Raw genomic sequence first — 20,103 nt, 5'->3', positions numbered from 1 at the left:
ACTAAACTGTAAATGGGCTCATCTCTCCATAAACCTTTATTTTTGTTGATCCAAATCATGCAGAGCCCATCATTAACTTTTAGGCCAAATAAGCTTTCTCAGTCTCTGTACGTTTTCTCCTTTTTAAGCTTACTTTGCTCCCTTTTGAATTCCACTGTCGTAACTGTTTACAGAGCAAACTTTCTGATCTAGAGCAGTGTATTGTAAGGAAAAGATAACTGATTATAAAAACTGACAAGTTCCCTCAAAACTACCCCTTAAACAAGCTAAGCAAAGTTAACGAGAAAAAGTTACACCTGTTACAGATCTCTGATTGTGTATTAAAAACTGAAACAGGTCTTGTGCTGGTTGTGAAAAAGGTGTCTTGAGAACAATGGAAGAGTTTTAAAATAAATCATAGTGTTCATTAATAACTGGCTATAAGTTTCACTGGGCCACTTCCATAATATTAAATAGCTAGCTGAGATCATTGATACAGCTGAAGTGATTTCAGCCCTGAAGTTGCAACCATTCTTAAATAAACATGCACCACATTGCTATTTAGTGCAAGTAGTGTTTCCATTGTGTACAGCTAAAAGAAACAAGTTTGCAATATCAAGTGTTAAACCAGGTAAGTTCCTCGAATTCTGATGCTGTGAGTACACCACTACTGTCCATGGCAAAAATAAGCATAGTGGTGGAAGGTGAAAACCATATGGACAAAAGGTTATTATTGATACATTAATCCTGTTCTGGTACAACCGCTTAAAGACTTTGTCAGAGTGATAGCATACAAAATGTTTCAGCGTCCTGCAAATCTGGGTGAAGCTTTGTGTTCTGCCACGGGAGGGCAGCAGCTGCCAGCGTGACAGTAGTCAAAAGTTTGCACGTTCCTTTAGAGCATCTACCCATTTTACCACTTGTCTTTTTCACCATGGTAAGAGAAGCACAGAAGAGCAACAGGTTATCTAGCAGTCACTAACGTGTTGTGTTAGCTTAGCAAGGGTATAATCATGAGGAGCCAGCAAGGCCATGTTAAATAGTCACACCAGCATGCAGGCAACACAGCAGAAACACTGACACCACCACATCAACGCTTGTTGACTTATAAGCTATCTGCAAAGGAATTGGAGAATTCTATGGGTTTTGTGGTATGCTAACCCTGCCCGGGCTACTTTACATGCTGTTCAGGTTTAGGGACACTAATATATTGTGGCCACAGTAAAAGCTTCAAGATACATTGCACGCTTCCCTAATGAAGAACCTTGTTCTGTAGCCAGGCCTGGATTAAAGAGATGAGAATGCAAATAAACAATTTGGAGGAGTGGAGAGAGTAAGCCACTATGAAGACAAGCCTGCCTTTTATGTTGTTGCTTGCATTACTCACACTGCATTTTCAATTTTAAGTACAACGTTCTAGTTAGGACTTGCAAATAAATATGCAAGTTGTATTACTAATGAAAAGTTCAAAACCAAGAATGCTATTTATAGAAGCACAGGTTGAAGTGTAAAAGCTCTCAGCCTGCCTAACCAGCTGGATGCGAGGGGTGTTTCCAAAGCGAAGGGGCAGCTAGGGCTAGCTGCCTGTTCCTTCCTTGATCAGGCTTCTGGAAACACTTAAATTGCCAGTGTCTTGTATCAACTGCTACGTAGGAATTGGACAAAGCCCTAGGAAAGGTGAAATTCAGACTGTTACTGAGGCCAATTTAAGACTTCTTCCTGTCCTGTTAAGCCTACACGCAAAAATCTCAATAGTAGATGGACAATAGAATACTAAAAAAAAAAGTCAGACTGCATGTAATAAAACAATACATCCAGACGTATTTAATGCAAGAAGGTTAGTTTTCAATGGCACTCATAAATAAGAGACTTTGTTCAGACCACATGCTTTACAAGTAAAGCTATCAGTTATGCTACATTAGCAGGTACTTTGAGGAGAAGACAGCTGCAGGGGATAATTTATGTTGTATCAGGACTTGAATGACCAAACTCGGGAGAGAGTTGAAGCGTTAAGAACTCCATTGTCAGGTGTCAAGATAACTTCTAGTGCTATGGCTGGTCTATAAGGTAGGTTGCTTTGCTCTGTTAATACCCCTCAGTTTCCTCCTCTAAGTTTTCATCGTGAAACAGCTTGGGGAGAAGGAGGAGGAACAGGAATTGTACTTGGTACAGCACACAGATCACCTGGCCAGGCAAGAGGGAGCTCTTCCCCACTCTGGCAGCTGCAAACAGTCCTCGCTCTTCATTACAGGTTTAACTCTTACACTGTTGTAAGTTCTTTGGCTGTCAACAGCTCTGACAGTGATTTCTTTGTAACATGAACAGTTCCCAGTGGCCTTGGCACGTCTAGTTGTTACTGAAATTCTAGTATTTTCCTAATGCATTCAAAAGCAGCAGGGATAGCCCAAAGTGTCTAAATAGAATAGTTTCGCTGCTTCAAACATTCTGGTTAACCAGTTTTACAACTGTGAACAGTCCTACCTGATTTCATTACAGCTTAGTCTACCATGCATTCCCAGAATGGGTGTTCTTTGAATGAATAATGGCTATTACATAAAACTGGACTTACATTCTCAGGCTTCTACTATTTAATATAAACAAATATACAGCTACCAGAAACAAGACATTCCACACTATATAACACCATATGTATTACAACTACTTATGAATTGCATGTGTGGGTGAAATAGTAAACACAAAGTAAGTGCCAACATTGGAGTTTCACATTTTGCTCTGAAAAAAAAAAAAGAAAAAAGAGAAAAACTTTTGCTGGGGCTATCTTCAGATTTAGGAAAGTTTGTAAGAGGGGGAAGATTGTCCAGAGACTGTGTTTGTGTAAATTTAATATAGGCCAAAGTCTCCCAACAACTGTTTACATTTAAACTAATTTTAGGAATTAATTTTGCAGTTGTAACTGCTCATTGTGCAAAAATCTAGATCAGGTTGCAGTATTATCAGTGAAGCTTTGTTTTAGGTGAAAGTGGTGAAATTCCATCGGATACTAAAACACAGCCCTGAAGCTATGCAAACACAATCACGGCTTTACCTCCATAGATAAATAAGAATTCTCAAGATGCTCTTCATGGGAAACTTCCTCACCGGGAGAGGGGGAGGAGGGCAAATGGCTATTCTGCATGACACTGGTACACTTAAACACCCAGACAGTTACTCCATAGTTCCTTTTCTTCATAAATGAACATCCAGTTATTTAAAATGTGTTATTTCAGTACCAGCTGGAGTGAACACGACTGGAAATACTCCTAGTCACTGTGACTTACTGGCATAACAACATCCTATGAATTAGCTATTAGACTGATTATGGTATTTGTGTTCTCATTTTATTCACAGCAAAGTAAAGTTCAGAATACTTTGAAGCCCCTGCAATATTTGAAACAGCTGTGAAATTATTAGGTAGAGTTGGGAATAACATAAAACAAATGTCAACAACGTGACATTAATGAAGATAACTGTTTTGAAAATTGCACTGAGGGAAAATATATCACTGAGTTTTGAGTCAAATTGTAGAGCAAAATCTGCTTGCAACACAATGCAAGATAAGTTTGAGTGGAACTAATGATACTGTATAATATTGAGAATAGAAAGTGCTTTCAATAAAAGTAGACTAATGTCTCAAAGTGCTTTTAGTTTGTCAGTGATTAGAAAATACTCTCTACAAGTTTTTTACATCTATCTTACAGTGATTTTCAGCAAGTTTACCTATGAGGAAGATTGTGTTTGTTCCTAAGTTCTGGAGGTTAGCTATTCAAAACTTGGTCAGTTACAGTGAGAGCGCATTGCTCTCTAAAGCGTAAGATACCCTCTTTCAGACTATTCTATCCCATGGCACAACATGGCCATCGCTAGCTCCTTCAGACAGATCCGCACTGGCAGAAGCAGAGACAGGCTTGCAGGCACACTCAACACCCAGACAAGTGTTCACAATGTGCTAATGGAAATAGCTGGAGACAGGTCCCTCAGGTATGTCACTGGAGACATTTCACACCCAGGAGTGTCAAATACTTTACAACTACCAAAATTTAGCTTATCAGTCCCCTAAATCAAACAAAGCCAAGCCTCAGTTTATAAGAACTAAGTGGCTTAGCTATTAGAGGTGGGGTTTACAGTGGGTATTACGAGGCAAAATAATCCTGGAAGAAAGCCTCATCAGTACCATTCTGTTGAGTCACTAATACCTACCACCTCTGACAAAGGAAAAGAATTGCTGAATGTCTTGTATTGCCAGAGTGCTTTACAGTCATCCAGTCTGGCCTCTCAGCCTTCCACGATGACTAATTAGCAACAGAAACACTTGCAGTGACCAAAAGGAACAGGAAAGCAAGGCCCCACACTCCCAAAGCTGCTGACCCCTGTGGTCACACCCAGGGGAAGGGGGCTCAGACCTTTGGGGAGCTGCTGACCCCAGCTCCTGGGGATAGGCACAGAGAGCCACGAGCTGTTTTTAAGGCACCAAGCTGTTTTTAAGGCATCGGCATAATTGATTTGCTTAAGGCTATTGAGGGAGGTGGTGATCTAGTCATCCTAAACTATTTCTATCCAATTGACCTCACATTCTTATTTTAATTCCCCTAGATTTAGATATACACCAGCTTGCTTCCATTAGGTATATCTCCCAGTTGTTTTCTCCCCACTCCCAAGCATGTTGCATTTAAACCAATTAAAAAAAACAAAACTGAAAACAGTCTCTCCAGTGGTGATGCTCTTTAAAGAGAACTAAGGCTCTTTATGCTCTTTCACTTTCTTAGAAGACCTATCAAGCTGCAATTTTGAAAATAATACTGGGGGAGTGGGAAGAGAAGGAAAAACACGTTTGCTCACGAACAGCAGCCGGTCCTCTGTAGTAACTACTCTCCATGACAGTCTTTCGAGAAGAGTTCAAGTCCAAGATTTGCTCTCCGCCTTCACCCTCAGTAGTTTCAAGCAGTGCATTTGCTGGCTGGGTTGGGACTGTTTCTGGTGCCCAGGGAGAAGGTGAGCCACTGAGGCACCTCTTCATCTCTTCCCAGCTGAAGGACGAAGGCGGCAGAGCAGCCCCACGGACAAGCCTATCGGTGACCACTCTGGTAGGCGTAGGAGATAGGCTGCCGTGTCCCGGGTCTGACCGTGAAGGTGTTGGTGGGTCCGCTGTACTGTGAGCTGCCGTGGGCAGGTCTGGAGGGAAGACAACAGGGAAAGTCACTGAAAGCCAAGGAAATCTTTATTTCAAATAGCAGTGCATTTCTATCAGAGCAGGAAAACTTTCATTCTCCCCTGCAAGGAGCCTCCCAGTAGCCCTTCACCCACATCTGTGTTTGTAGGGACAAGTGTGGCAGTGAGGTGCTGGCCCCAGCTTGTGATCAGCGTGGCCACCGTGCTGCCATTACATCCCCACCACAGAGCTGGTGGAGCAAGAGCCACTTTCAAAGCTCTTTTCTCCACTGCTTGTGGTGGATGACCCAAGGTGGTGCTTTCATGCCAATTTCTCTAGGGTCTTTATAACAGCCCCGGAGCAAGACCAAAGCCGTCCTTTGGTCCTGGTCCAGGGCTGTTACAACGACCCATGCTGCCCAGCCACACCATGCAAGTCCTCCAAGCACCAACAGGAGGTCAGCTCAGGGAAGTACGTACCTGCCGGCTGCCGAGAAATCCCCATTCTGCGCCTTGTACTTGGCGTCAGCACTGCTGTACGGCCCGGCTTTCCCAGCCGAATCGATGGATGTCCGCCTGCCCTGTGTGCTGGCGGGGCCATTCCGGTGGGCAGAGCCCAGGCGGCGAGCCCCCTCCCCAGCCGAGGAGCTGTATGCCCCAGGGCCATAGGATGAGAGCGCGCCCGCACCCCGGGCAGCTGCTCTGGGGTAGGAGCGTTCAGGCTCAGAGACGTAGAGCCGCTTTTTGATGAGCGGGCGGCTGTTTGGACCACGGCCGAAGTAACCAGCGGAGCCACTGTAATCTGGATAGTGGGGTGTCAGGTCGCTGTTCCTCTTGCTCTGCTCCAAGGGCTCCTGTCTGTTCCCGTAGTTGTAGCCACGGCCGTAGCCGGGCCACCTGAAGTACCGTGGTGCCTCCGAGGTCCGGCTGCAGTCGGGGAAGCTGGGGCACTTGCGGTTCCCCTCCTGGCTCTGGGGGATCCTGTCAGCCTCATCTGCCTCGTTGCTAAACTCAGGGGGTGGCGGGATGATGGCGTAGTCCAGCGTCATCTCCCCGTTCTTCTCCTCCTCCTCGTCCTCCCTGGGCATGGCAGAGCTGGGGGGCTCGGGGCGTTTCGGCTGACCCGACTCCAGGAGGCCCCGCAGCAGGCTGGAGGCAGTGGCCCGCTGGTGCCTGGGGGGCTGCCCCTCACCCACCACCCGTCCCTGCTCCGAGGAGCTGGAGAAGGATGGCAGCTTGCTCTGTCCTGTCCCTGACAGAGGCCGGGGCACCACGGTGAAGGAGTATGGCCTGGACTCATGGCGGTAGAAGCTGGTGGTGGAGGTGGTGTCCGACGCGGCACTGCTGAGTTTGGGGGGTGGCTTTGCCCGCGGTGGGCCCCCCACCTCGCTGCCCAGCCGGCCCCGCTGCGCACGCTGCCGGGCCGCCAGCAGCAGCGCCATGGGGGAGCCCCGCTCCACACGCTCACCTGTCACAGGGTGGATCAGCACCTCCTCCTCCCCTGGGCCCGAGGCTCCCGGGGGGCTGCCAGATGAGTTTGTGGGGCAGGGAGGCTCAGCCGAGCCAGCCCCGGCCCGGTGCACTTTGTACTGGAAGATGGCAGCGCCAGGCTGCGGTGCTGGGGAAATGGGGGGCGATGGCGCAGTGGGAGTGGGGGGCTCCTCCTCTGGCTTCTGAGGTGGGCCTGGGGCACTCACACTGCTGTCAGGGGACTGGGGAGCAGTGGTTGAGCTCTCCATGGCTTTGTTAGCAGCAGGGGTGACAGGAACGGGATGTTCCTCCTGCCTTGTTGTCTCCTCTGCAGCAGCAGCAGCCACCACTGGGGCTGGGAGCAGGCTCGGGGCTGGTTTTGGCAGCACTGCATCCCCCAGGTCAGGGGGGCTCGGCTGCAAACGTGGGGTGCTGCTGCCATCCTCGGGGCCCTGCTTCTGGCCAGTGAGCCCCAGGGCAGGCTTTCTTTCTTTCTTCAGGGAGAACACCGCTTCCAGCTCGTTCCTGATTTTCATCACGCTGCGGGTCTGCACGGCCGGGTTGCTCTCGGGAGCTGGTTGTGCCTCACTGGGGGGGCTGCCCATGGCACTGGGGGGGCTGCCCATGGCACTGGGGGGGCTGCCCATGGCACTGGGGGGGCTGCCCATGGCACTGGGGGGGCTGCCGGGCCCCTCCTTCCTCTCAGTCTCCCCTCCAGTGGGTAATGGCGAAGCCTTCCTGGGAGGCCCGGTGAGCTGGGGCCCGCTGGGGCCAGGCACATGGTTGCCAGCATGGTTGGTGCTGCTGTCTGCGGGCCGGGGAGCTGCTGGCACCTCCGGCTGCCTCTCCTCCCTCCTGGGGGAGTGCAGCAGGGCTGAGAGCTCATGCTGCAGCCTGCTCAGGTTGCCGGCATCCTTCCAGCTATCCTCAGAGGTCGGGTAATCCGGAGGAGGCAGCTCCAGGTCATTTGCAGTGAGAACTTCGGGTTTCAGAGGAGAGTCTTTGTTGGTAGTTTTTGGCTGGGGACTCTTCTCTGACTCTGAGCTGGGCAGCGGGGAACGGCCAACGATCCCTGGACCTGGCTTGGGGCTCAGTGGTGGAGGGGCCGGCACGGCCAGCTTGGTGATGGGCTGTCTCAGCGGGGGATTTCTTTCCTTGGCTTCTCCCGTGTGAGCCTTGGCCGCAGGTCTTATGGTGAAGCTTGGCGGGAGGGGAGGCCGGGCATGGGGCTGCCTGGTGAAGGGCTCCTGACGGGCGGGCTGATTCTCCTCCACGGGGATGGAGGAGGACCGGGCCGGGGCTGGAGGGGGAACCTTGAAGGACCTGGGGAAGGTGAGATGGGGCTCAGGGCACTGCTTGGGGGGCTGCAGGCTCTCCGTCGGGCCGGGGGCAGCTGGCACCTGCGCCTCACTGGTTTGGAGTGGTCCCTCAGCGTCCGCCTGCCTCGTGTTCAGCACAGTCTCAGACTTCCACTTGGAGATGCCGTTGGTGAAGGGCACAGGGGCCTTGGAGAGCGGTGGGGCTGGCGGGATGAAGTCCGGAGGGGCCAGCGTGCCAGGGGAGGACAGGGTGGAGGCTGGGGGTGGTGGAGGTGCCATGGCAGGAGGTGGCGGCACTGTCTCAGGTGGTGGCAGTGGTGGTGAAGGCGGCCGCATTTCAGGCGGCTGTAGGGCTGGTGAGGCTGGAGGCGGTGGCGCAAGGGGCCCATGCTGTTGGAGGGGGTGGTGGGGGTACTGATGGTGGCGGAGGGATGTCTTCATCCAGCTCATCCCCGTCAAGAGCCTGCGGGCGCAGGTCCCCCACTGAACTGTACATTCGGTAGTTCCCATTGATCTGGGAGCCAGGGCCTGCAAGGAAGAGCAAGAGCATGGTGGCATGAACACCTTCTCTGCCAGCACTGTGAAGTCCAGAATCGCCTCTGGCCAGCCATCCTCCTAGGAAGCCGGTTTATTTTGCTCAACAGCTGTCTAAAGCTTGCTCAACTGTAACAGCCACTATGCCTCACCCCTTAGAAATGAATTCATTTTCAAGAACTTCAAAAGCTATTAATAGCAGGCTTGATTTTAGCATTAAAAATCTCATGACCAGACTGTCTGCTCCAGAGAGTGGTACATGCATGCTTCCTTCACAGGATCCCCCGAGCCCAAGGGCAGGGCATTGCTGAACATGTCTTCACTTAACAGAGAAAATCCCTTACCAAGAGCTGCTTTTTCTTCAAAGTCTTCTGGCACTGACGGCGTTGGCACAGCCACCCCATGGGATTCCTGGGCATTCTGCAATAGTTGAGAAAACAGAGCTGTTAGTTTTATGCCCAGGGTATTAGTACAAAGGGCAGTAGGCTGCATAGCTGGTAATTCATCTAAGCAAACAGGAGCCTGATGGGATGCAGTGCCATTTCCTAGACACGGAGGTACTGCAATAGCTGCTGTTGACACCATTTAAGGGGACAAGGAAAGCAATCAAGGTTGCACAAGCCACAGAGACACAATTCCCCACGCTAGTCAGGTACAGACAGGCTGTATAGGAGGACGGCTGTTTCACATCCAAGCTTAGAGCTCCACAGAGTGGGATCAGCAGGATTAGTTTCTCACCATTCACAGACCAAGCCAATTTTAATAGCTCCCACTGGTTTTGTGGGTATTACTCTCCAGCAGGCACTGACAGCCTCTGCCACAGTCACGTACACACCGCAGTCACTGAAGTTGCAGAAAGGCTTCCAGGTTTTTGGGAAACTCTGGCACCAGCATATCTGAACAGTCTGGGGAAAACTGCTACTTGTGTGGTTTGTTTCACTCTCAATTACTCCCTTAGCATTCAGGCTGAAAATTCAGCAGTGCATTTAGCTGGTATAGGACCATGCAATTTAGCAGCCTACACATTTGTGAGGGTGCTTACAGCTAGGGCAGTTCAGATAATTATAACCACCCACTGTGAGATATTCAAGGCATGTTGACTCACCTAGAGTGCTGACCAGGGCTCCTGCCTCATACACCTGCCAAAAGCAGAAAGCCTCTCCTCTTTCCTCCAGTGACTCACTGCTGAGATTGCTCTGCAGAGGGATTGGAGTTGCTCACGAAACGTACACTAACGCACCCACGTCCAAAACACAAACTGATGCTGAATCAGGCTGTCAGCACAGACGTAAGTGACCGAAGCAGTTGACTGGGCTTTCACATACCAGCGTTGGGAGAGACCATAGTGAGGAAATATCAGGAGCTCCCAGGCCCCTGGGCAGCAGTCAGGGACACACCGTTCAGCGTTGGCTCCGTCCTCGCAGGGCCAGCCCTGTTGCACTGCTCCTCACCCCAGGCAGCTGTTTGCATTAGCTGTTAACAGCCCATTGAGCAAAGGAAACATCCTACAGTCAGTCTGCACCACGTCTGTGCACTGGTTTTCTGTACACAAAAGCCTAGATAATAATCAAGCCGGTGCCCTTTGCCTTTCACTGGTATTAGCACTATTTTTACAGGAGATTGCTGTAGGATTCCAAAGTCTCCTTGATCAAAGGTTAAGCTCGGTGTATCCAGCTAGCAGGCTGCAGGCAGCACGTTAATATTACACACTGCAGTGGGTGTAAGAAGTTCAGGAACGTGAGAGCTGCTGGGGCAGGGCTGACTTTAGCAGCGGCAGCAGCCAGAGCTCCTTCAGAAGGGCCCTGGGACCCCCCTACCCACTAACATACAGCAAAATAAGAAGAAAATACGCATGCTTTGGTTGCAAAGCCTAGCACCCTGCAGGTTACCAAAGATCCTCTATAACCACGAGTGAGTGAGCCAGTTATAGATCAGCCTGGAGAGAGTGAATGGGAACGCACAGCTCACGGGATTGCACAACTGATCAGGCAGATTCATGTTGGTGGAGAAGCCAAGGTCTGCTAAAGCATAAGGACGGGTCTGTTAGTTAGTAGCAAAATAAACGAGGTGAGCCTTACAACCTCATCTAAGACCTCCTTACTGTTCCTAACATACAGGACGATGCAGGGGAGAGATCCTTGGGCCCAGCTGAAAGCCAGAGGGAAGGCAAAGGGTAACAGAGGCACTTCAAGATCTGAGAATGAAATTTTCCAGTGCAATGAGATACCAAAGGCCACACAGAAAAACCCCAGCAGTTTCCATTTGCTGTGAAAATTCATTGCTGCCAGTCTTCGGAGCACACTGAGGATACCTGCTCATTTACAGAGAAACAAAAACGTCTGAGCACTCATTTGACCTGAATTAAAATCAATGTATGCATCATACATTTGGATAGGAGTAGAAAGGGAAGAGCAGACAGAAGAGATCTATGCAAAATTGGAGGAAACAAAGTCCACACGTCATAGATGAGTAGTTTTGGACATGTCATTTCATGAGGTCCTAAAAACTGGGCGAGCCTGTTTCACACTAAAAATTTTTGTTGCAGTTGCTAATGCTCAGCATCTCCAAAAACACCCATCTTCATGTCATAAGCTGGCTTCTAAAATGGAAAGCATCTCCAGTACGCTGCCAGTCTTGAGAGATGACCAGAAAGATTATTTTCCTCTTGTATGTTTGCTAGGGGTGCGACCAGCTCAGCAAAGCTCCAGCTGATTCAGAGCAGGCTGCTGCCTCTGGTGGGTGGTGCAGCAGGAACCTGCATTTCCAGTTCGTGGTGCTCAAATCAGATTTGTGTGTGCTGAGGATCCCGCTGGGGGTGAGCTTTCACTGGGATGACCAGGAATCTCTGAAACAGATGCCCTCAGTGAAAGAGATCCCTTGCCCTCAGTGAAAGAGTTTGCCTGTCCTTACCACCCCCAGCTCTCCCAATCCTTCCCATGGACTTCCCCTGGAAGCCCATGCTTCCCATACATTAAATGAGCTAGGGTTCGAGGTCACTCCTTCAAAAAAAAAAAAAAAAGGCACCAAAATATAACTGCCTTACATCTTGGACATCTTAAAAAGGCCAAGCATTTCCCCAAATACGGACAGCTACCTCCAAACCCTTTGTTTTGATGCAGAGCCTGGGACATTTGGTGGTTAACCAAAGGAATTTAGTCCCCTAGGCTGCCAAAGCTCTGCCCTCACCTGCAGCTCCCAGGAAGCCGCAGGGGAAGGGGAAAGGGGACACTGTCCTGTGCCCACGGGAAGGGGACACTGTCCTGAGGGACAGCTAGTGCCTGGCAGGGTAGCTCGCTGCTGGGGGCAGGCAGCAGAAGAGCCGCCAGGTGCCCACGGATGAGGCACCGCATCGCCCTGGCTCACACCCACCATGCAGGTGCCACAGCCGCCCCTTGCCAGGGAACACGGAGGGGTTGGATGGGAAGAAGTGGTTAAGGCAGGAGAACAGCCCGGTGGCTGCACAACAGCCCAGCACCAACATGGATGTGGCAGCAGAAGCGTCTGTGCCAAGACAAATCAGAATCAAACCTAATCAAAATAATGCAAATGTCCAGCACAGACTGGTCCTTAAAAAACGTAGCTTACACCTACTGATTTCTTCAGTTAAACACGGTACTCTTGGAAAAGGAGCAGGGTGAGAGGGACCCTCAGGAGGGCCATCGTGGGGAACCCCCCACGGGCCAGCTGTGCCTTTGAAGGCTGCAGGCAAACACCACTGCCAGGGTGACAGCCCTGAGTACTTATCCCATTTGTGCTGTTAGATCCAGAAACACATTCATTTCCACTAGTAAAACATTTGGAAGCTCTGAGCAGATGCCAGAGCCCAGTTGTGCTCTGCAAAACCCAGTCCCAGTACGGTCACACGCTGAAGTCAGCAATACCAGGAGTTTCTCACGCACCTCCCCTACTCAACTCAGCTCACACAAGATTTCTTTCACCTGCTGTTGTCTTTTGGAAGGCATCACAGAGGGCACAACCCCTTTGCGCCCATAACCTCTGTAACTTGCTAATTATGCACCCAAATTGATGTATAACCCCCACAATTGTCCTCCAAATGACACCTGCGCAACCCCACGAACTCCTAATTGTAGCTGGCTGACAGCAGACCAGCCCATTTGCTGCTGTAGGTGATGACTGCTCTAAAAGGATGAGGATGTACGAGGAAAACATCCCTTGCTCAGAGAGGATTTACTTGTCAAGACAAAGGGATTTTAAGTGTTTTACTGTCTTCAGTGACCTGTCTGTATCACTTCAGATTGAGCTGTTGCTCTCTCCAGAACACCTCCGAGCAGTCATGCACTTCCCTGTCGTCTTTATGAGATAAGACCTTCAGAAAGGTGCGTTCCACAGGAGGAAAGCTTGGCAGCAGAGCATCGAAGCCAGCAGCAAGCACCTGTGGCTTTTGGAGGCAGTGGTGGGGGGGTCTCAGCTGGGTTAAAGATAGCTCCAGGTCCTGTTGCATTGGTGCTCACTGCTGTGGTCTGCATGTCCAGCTGCTGCTGGAGCACTGGTAGCTCTGCTCAGAGCTGTTTCGCCCACCCAGAGACTGGGAAAAACAACAGTCCAACAGCCACGTAAAGGTTCACGAGCATGTCCTGATAACACAGGTGTGACAGCCGCCCACAACTGCTCAGATGCGGAGAGCGAAACCTAGAAACCACGGCAGCAAACCTCCGGCCTGCTCCCACTCCCAGCCTCGCCCTCGGTGGAGCTCCGCATCGCCCGCTCGCTGCCAGCGGCCGCCTTCGCCTTCTGGCGTGTGCTCGCGGTGCTTTGATGCTCACCGTCAGAGCTCATCAGGTACGCGACTTCAACCGCTGCAAACTCAACAAGCCACGCACAAAGATGTTGTCTTGGGGTTAACTCCATCTGGCAAGTACTTGCAGATCTTTCCTCCCTGTCGGCCTTTGGAGAGCGACAGTCACAGAGGGAGCAACAAGGTCTCTGCAGAAGCCGATCTTCTTACAGAATAAGGAAAAAATGCAACCTCACCCACCCCCCAGTTTGCACGTTTGCTGAGCTTGTGATATTTGACATTCGTGCCTACTCTTTGCTATGGGACAGAGGAGACACACAAGAAGGTGTTCTGTGTGTTGGACAAGATTTCCTGTAAAGTTTAGTAATGGAGAACTTGAGGGTCCTAGAAAGGAGCATGCAGTTAGGAGTAACTGTGCCAGGGGCTTCGGTCTCCCTGCGTTCAGAGGAATTGCAACAGAGCCAGAGAGTTACTTTTCTACATGCTTACACTCAGCACTCCCTGGTCTCACACCAGGATGAAGTGTATCTGGAGCTGGTGCAGGCAATCAGCCTCTGCACAGACACCTGCTGCATCGCCTCCTCACTCCCATGCCAAAAACGTGACAGTTCTGCTATCGCTCTATCCAGCAACATGCCTGATGCAGAGAAAGACTGCCAGTAGCGCTTACAAAAACTGCAGTGCGAGCCAGTTCTATCACCTACGTGCTCAGCGATTTTTTTTAATTGAAAATACAAGTCTGATAACACTCACGACTCTCACCCAAGTACCTTGCCTATGTCCAACACAAATCCTGAACTTGGATCACCTATTAATCCCTTGTATCCACCATCATTATAGAGTGGTTTGGCTTTTCATTTATTTTCTTCCCCCAGGTAGAGGGTGAGAGAAGCAGCCAGCCCAGCAGGCTCTGGGCACCAGCTACGAGCTCTGCTGTAACCAACCTCAGCAGCAAGCCTGATACTCACGAGGGGTAAGAAAGTCAGCAGCGGCCGGACTCTCGGACGAGGCTTGAGTGTTGCTGTTCCAGAGTCGGTCATCGTCCCAAAGCGATTATCGCCATAATACACTTCGATCACATCACCTGAGAGGAAGAGAAAACTGTTAGCAGCAGCATTGCGTTCGAGGCAACAGGGAAAAACAGTGCTGGACAACATCTCATTTCAGGAAGCGCTGTGAAGGATTTGCTATTTCAGCTCCCAGGAACCAGCAAGAAACATCAGACTGAGGAATATCTGGGTGTTCGGAGCCGAGCTGAGGACGGGAGGAGGCAGGTCCAGGGGCGCAGGACCCAGCCGGGCAGCCCTGGCACCCGGTGACAGCAAGAGCCTTCCCAGAGCTCCCGATGCTGGACTTGAAAGAGCACGGGGCAGGCCAAGTCCCTCTGAAAGGCTTATTTCTTAAATAACTTAAATTTCTTAAAACTTAAATTTACCTCAGGAGAGTCAGAAGTCAGTACAAGCATTCAATTCACTCCCCACTCAGGATAGGTTTGGGGAAGGAAAACGTTTCAGGTGCAAACAGATCATCTCTTTATAGGGTGGTGAGGCTCCAGCCCCCAGGACCGTGGCTGTCCAGAGACGACACAACAGCCTCTACGTACAGGCAGGAATTTATTTTGGCTCATTTGTCAGCGGCTGGTACTGGGGGGAGGCCGAAGCCAGGAGTGGAGCCACGGCCCACACCAAACCAGGAGCTGCTGCCTGCGGGCAGAGCAGCTGCATCAAGGCACAGAGCTAATTATGGGTTCTTCGCTCAGCCCCATCACGACAGCACGACCCTGCCACCTGCACAGCAGGGAGGGACAGCGGACGTGAGCCGGAGCCTGGCTGCCCGCTGGCAGCGGCACGGTCCCTTGGGACTCAGGTGGATGAGAATGGCTCACTGCTCCCTGTGGGACGCAGTGATGGACACAGGGGCTTCCCCAGAAAGTTTTCTTTCTGCCTCCTGTGTGTTTTGCTGCCAGCAGGACGGGTGCCGAGGGCAGTGGGAGGGAGATGCCAGACAGGGGGATGCGGGGGACATCACATTGCCCGCAGCATCCTTCTGCACGCTGCTGGAGCGGTTCGTCTGGCCTCCGATGCAATTGGCACTGGAGGACAGATCGTGCTTGCCACAACACTCTTAGACTCCTGCCCTACGAAGAAAGGCTGTGAGTGTCCTTCCATTAAATGCCACTATGAATGGAGAAACTGTGGCAGAAAGGCTGTCGCAGAGCCCTGGCGTCACAAGCAGGGGAAGCTATCAGGTCCTCCTGGTTCCCAGCCCTATGCTTTTACCTTCAACCACACCTTTTGGGCCGGTTTATTTCTGACGGTGAATAAAGCTCATAAAATTACTTTAATTACGTTCTTTGTGTCTGATTAACAGCATGAATTAACAAGCAGAAGCACTGAAGCATATAAACCCCACCTTGGCTAGAAGGAGATACACAAATAATTCGCAGCCAAGGAGACCAAATTACAGTACAAGGGTTTGAGAAAGGAGGGGGAAAGTGTGCAAAATGGCTGTGATCAGGGAGAAAACTCAGCCGGAGCGTTCCCACCCAGCAGATTTCAATAGTTATTTCAGAGAGAGGAGGCAGCAGCAGACAGCCAACCCCTCCACTCCAAGACACTGACTGAGAAGTAAACAGATTTTTCTCCTCCTTAAGCAATTTGGAAGCACAGTGCTCAAACTCCCGTGCCAAGGTGTGAAGCACAGAAATAGTTTCTGTCAAGTCCTGTACGGACGTTGAAGGCTGAGGAGCAGAAGAGAGAGGGTTGCATAAGCCCCGCGCAGGCAGAGGGGCCGGGCTGCGTTTCCAAGCCTCCCAAACCTCCACGCAGCGCTCGCCCGAGCAGAGCTGCCTGCCCTGCCAGCCTCGGTGACCGAGATGGTCCCAACAGCCGCCCGCTGCCCTGGCCCAGCAAGCGCCCCCGCTCCCCGCTGCGTGCCTGAGCCCCCCCTTGCCCAGCCTGAGCCCCCCCTGCGCTGCCAACCCTGCTCGGGCAGGGGAAGCCCCCGGCTGTCGCGGGCTGCCACGGCACTGCTGCGTCTGCTGCTCGGACTTGATAACCTTAAAGCAGGATGGAGAGAACAGGCACTGCAGACATGTAGAGGAGACCAGAAGGCATAGCGGCTTTTCTCTGTAAAACAAACTCAAACCCCTCAAACAGAGGTTATAGAGCCTCCGGGTCTTCCTCTCATCAGACTACAAGAAGCTCTCTCTAAGTCTCTGCCCTCTGTGGACCAGCAGAGATCAGGCAAGAAGCTTCCAAGGAAAAGCAGCTTTACGCTTAGTTTAGTGGCAAAAGGGAAGGGCAAATGTTTATGTGCATCCCTGCAAAAGAAAAGCACTTGTACAAACACCTGAAATGAAGAACTTGACCATGCTGGGGCTGGACATGAGATACCCCAGGCTCCAGAAGGGTGAATGAATCCAGAATAGCCTTGAGACATAACACCTAGCCTAGCAAGCATGTGAGCTTTTCCTTTCTCCCATCCAGTACACCACAAGTTACCCTGGCAGACATCCAGCAGTATCCATCATTCTGCCGCTGTCCTTGCGGTCAGTCATGACTTCCTTTTTTCCCCTTATCCTAAACCTCTCTCACAAGGGCGTCTTTACAATAGGGGCATTTTCTTCACCTTAAAAAATACTAATCCGTGGTGCTTTGCTGATAGTAGTCCTACCAAAAGCTTACAACCTCCCTGCCTGTAAGGGGCCCAAGTGGCAAAGGAGAAGCTGCCTGGATCCCCGAGATGCCAGCAAGTAATTATTGTTATTGTTAGTTTTGCATAACCCCTCGGGTGACCCCACATTCAGCAAGTAGCCAGCAAGAAATAAGGCCAATGCAACATGAGAATTTGGATTCAGACAGCTTCATTGAGCGGAGGTAGAGTTCAGACACTTGAAATAACAAGAATTTTCTATTAAATAAGTCACTGAGTAAGTAAACTCAGTGAGAAACTGGATTAAAGATCACAAGGTCTTTGATCCTAGATTACTAAGCATCTCTAACCTGAATGCATTTAATTAAAGTAAAATGAAGTGCTTGTAGTTGTGTTTTCTTTGCTAGATAAACAGGACTTGCCTGCTGAGAGCCTGTCACCGGCAAGCCCTTGCTCCGCCAGCTTCGTTTCCTGGAAGGAGGCACAGGAAACAAACGCACCTTCCTTCGGAGGCTGTCGGAAGCGGCTGGCCCCGACTGCGCTTTCTGGTGCTTTCTGGTGTTCAGCCTGTTCTGAAGATAACTTGCGTCCTCTCGGTCATGGGAAATAAAATAAGCAATTTGCAACACACGCAGTGGAACTTCTTCCTGCTCTGCGGTTGCATCACCTGGAGTAGGTGCAGCCTGCCTGACACCGGGGTATCCACAGCTCGCAGCGAGGAGGCGGCATCAGTCACTATATTCAGGAATCTCTGAGTCAGTGACATGCAAACCTACACCCATTGCACATTGCCTAACTTCTGTTTACTTTGTATGAAAAACTAAGGTGGGGATTAGCACAGACAGTGGACTCCTTTTGGCAGCAACAATGGCACGAAACTATGCGGCAAATATTCAGAGACAGGGCCTGGGATGAGGCTTCAGTGGGTACGATAGAAGAGCCGAGGATGCCGTAAAACCTGCCCCTGGGCCCACCGGGCTGTGGGCACGCCACTCCTCGCCACGAGCACGCACCTCAGCACACGCTGCGCTAAACGTGGTCACTCAGCCTGTGTGTGTCACACTACCCCATATAAATGGGATTAATGGCATAAACGCCAAGAGGATGTTAAGGAGTGATTTAATGGCTCTTACTTACACTTGATTTCAAAGACTCCTGGCTTTTACTTTGCAAGTTGATCCCCACAGCAGCTCCCTACACCTGAAAGGAATGCCTTTGTACTGCAATTGCAGACACGGAAATCAATCTTGTAATAAGCAGACACAGCGACTTTTTCTTCCCCCCCCTTTTTTTTTTTTAAATCCAAACCACATCAGAGGGAAGCTTGAGTTCTTCTCAGGTTTACGACAGTTAGAAATCAGCAGTTTTCCTTTTGTGTGTAAGAGCTGCGTGGAACTCCCCACCGCGTTCTCACTGAATCTCAGCTCCTCCAGCTGCCCTTCGGGGTGTCACCGCCTCGCCACGGCAGCGGCACGCCGCTTCGCCCCGCGCTCGTTCCCACTTCGGAGCCTTGGAAGCGCCTGCTGGAACCTCGCAGCCACCCGACTTCGTCCACAGACGGCTATCTTTTATCTGCCTGGCTGCTTAACCTGGCTCCCTCCTACACGAGCCTGCAGGGCACAGCATTGCGCTCAAACCCACGGAGAGCGCAAATAAACCCCGACGGCGCGCCGGCCTCCGCTCCCCTCGCGTGGAGCCCGCCGAGGAGCAGAGCTCGGGAGCCGACAACGCGCTGCGGAAGGCGGGGGCTCCGCACCGCTCCGCGCCCCCCGCACCGCACCGCGCCGCTCCGCACCCCCCGCACCGCTCCGCACCTCCCCGCGCCGCACCGTCGGGGCGCGGGGGCGGCCTCCAGCGGCCGTGGCGGAGCCTCCCGCAGCCTCCCCTCGCCGCCCCGAGGGACGAAGCTCGCGGGGCCGGGGCCGCCGCCGTCCCCCCGTCCCTCCCCGTCCCCCCGGAGGCTGCGGGGCGCGTTTCCACACCCCCCCGGGACGCCCCTCCAGGGGCACTGACCGGTGCCGCCCGCGCTGTCCGAGGTGACCTCCTGGGTGAAGATCCAGGGCGGGTTGGTGGCGAAGAGCGAGGTGGTGGCGGCGGCGGCGCCGTGCCTCTTGCCGAAGAGGCGGCTGAAGGTGCCCTGCACGGAGTGGTGCTTCTTCATGGCGAAGGGACGGCCGCCGAGCGGCTCCGGGCCGCGCCGCCGCGAGGGAGGCAGCGGGGCGGCGGGAGCGGTGCGGAGCGGTGCGGAGCGGTGCGGAGCGGAGCGGGCCGGGCCCACCTGGCCCCACCTCCGGCCCCTCCTTCCGCCCAGGTGCCTCCGCAGCACCGGGCGCGCCCCGGGCGGCCTCCCCCGGGCGGCCTCCTGCCGGCCCGGCCCCAGCCGGAGCTTTCCTCTCGGGTATGCCGAGGGGTCCGGAGGCTCCTGGGGAGCGTAACCGAGAGGGACCGGCTGGGCCTCCCTGGTGGAGGCTGCCCAAAGCCCGATGCCTCTCAAAAAATCGGGACTTTGCAAGTTGGTGGTGCGCTGAGCGCTTGCACTTGGTGCTTTCCCATCTTTCTCCCGCTGCCTCCTGGATTTGTTCGGCCACCTGCTGCTGCAGTCGTGCCCTGAGGGCCGGGCTCCCCTGCCCCAAGCCTTTCCACCTGCCTGTTTGTGCAGCATCGGGACCCCAAATCCCTGTCTGGGCCTTGCAGGCGGTACAAGGAGATGATGGCCAGAGCCAGGGGCAGTAGAAGTGTGATCCCTTTGCTCTGCTGCATGCTAGAGAGCAAACGGCACCGAGCTGTTCGGAGGTGCCCCGCCAGGCAGTAAGCCCCAGGCCTCCACGCTGCGAGCCTCCTTTCCTGGTACAAGAGCCTGAAGACGGGGCCTTGACCCCAGTTCATTTTTTTGTGTCGGGTACAAAAGGAAGTGTCACAAATTTCCTGTCACACAAATAAAAGCCGAGAGTTAATGAGTAACCTCGGTTATTAATAAATGCTGGGATTTTCGGGAGAACTTTAAACCCCCAACAGCCATCAAAACGTTAACTCTGAAGCACAGAAGCTTTAGGGTAAGGTCCTCCTGCCTTATGTTTATTTCTACCTCCGCTATATTTTGAGGGTCAAAATGATGTAGTTTCTTTTTCAGTGACAAACATTTCTCATTTAATCACGTTTTGAAATCACGCTTCTCACAATCTTTTCTAGCCACGAGGCGCCTGGGAACACCAACAGGCGCGTACTGCTGCGGCGTTGCGAAAGGGA

The 20,103-nt window shown here is 52.0% G+C and overlaps 1 protein-coding gene across 1 annotated transcript; it reads right to left on the bottom strand.

Annotated features, from left to right (window-relative positions):
• Nucleotides 1-1,777: 1,777 nt before the first annotated feature.
• Nucleotides 1,778-19,167, bottom strand: C25H6orf132 (chromosome 25 C6orf132 homolog). The gene is given in 6 exon segments (XM_048071152.2): nt 1,778-5,148; nt 5,605-8,294; nt 8,296-8,441; nt 8,792-8,867; nt 14,172-14,287; nt 18,871-19,167. Coding segments are annotated over 6 exon segments (3,282 nt in total). The 5' UTR covers nt 19,019-19,167; the 3' UTR covers nt 1,778-5,042.
• Nucleotides 19,168-20,103: the final 936 nt, after the last annotated feature.

Source organism: Anser cygnoides, chromosome 25, assembly GCF_040182565.1.
Source record: "Anser cygnoides isolate HZ-2024a breed goose chromosome 25, Taihu_goose_T2T_genome, whole genome shotgun sequence".
Lineage (NCBI taxonomy): Eukaryota > Metazoa > Chordata > Aves > Anseriformes > Anatidae > Anser > Anser cygnoides.
Note: the sequence above shows the minus strand (reverse complement) of the source record. Positions and strands in the feature narration are given on the sequence as shown.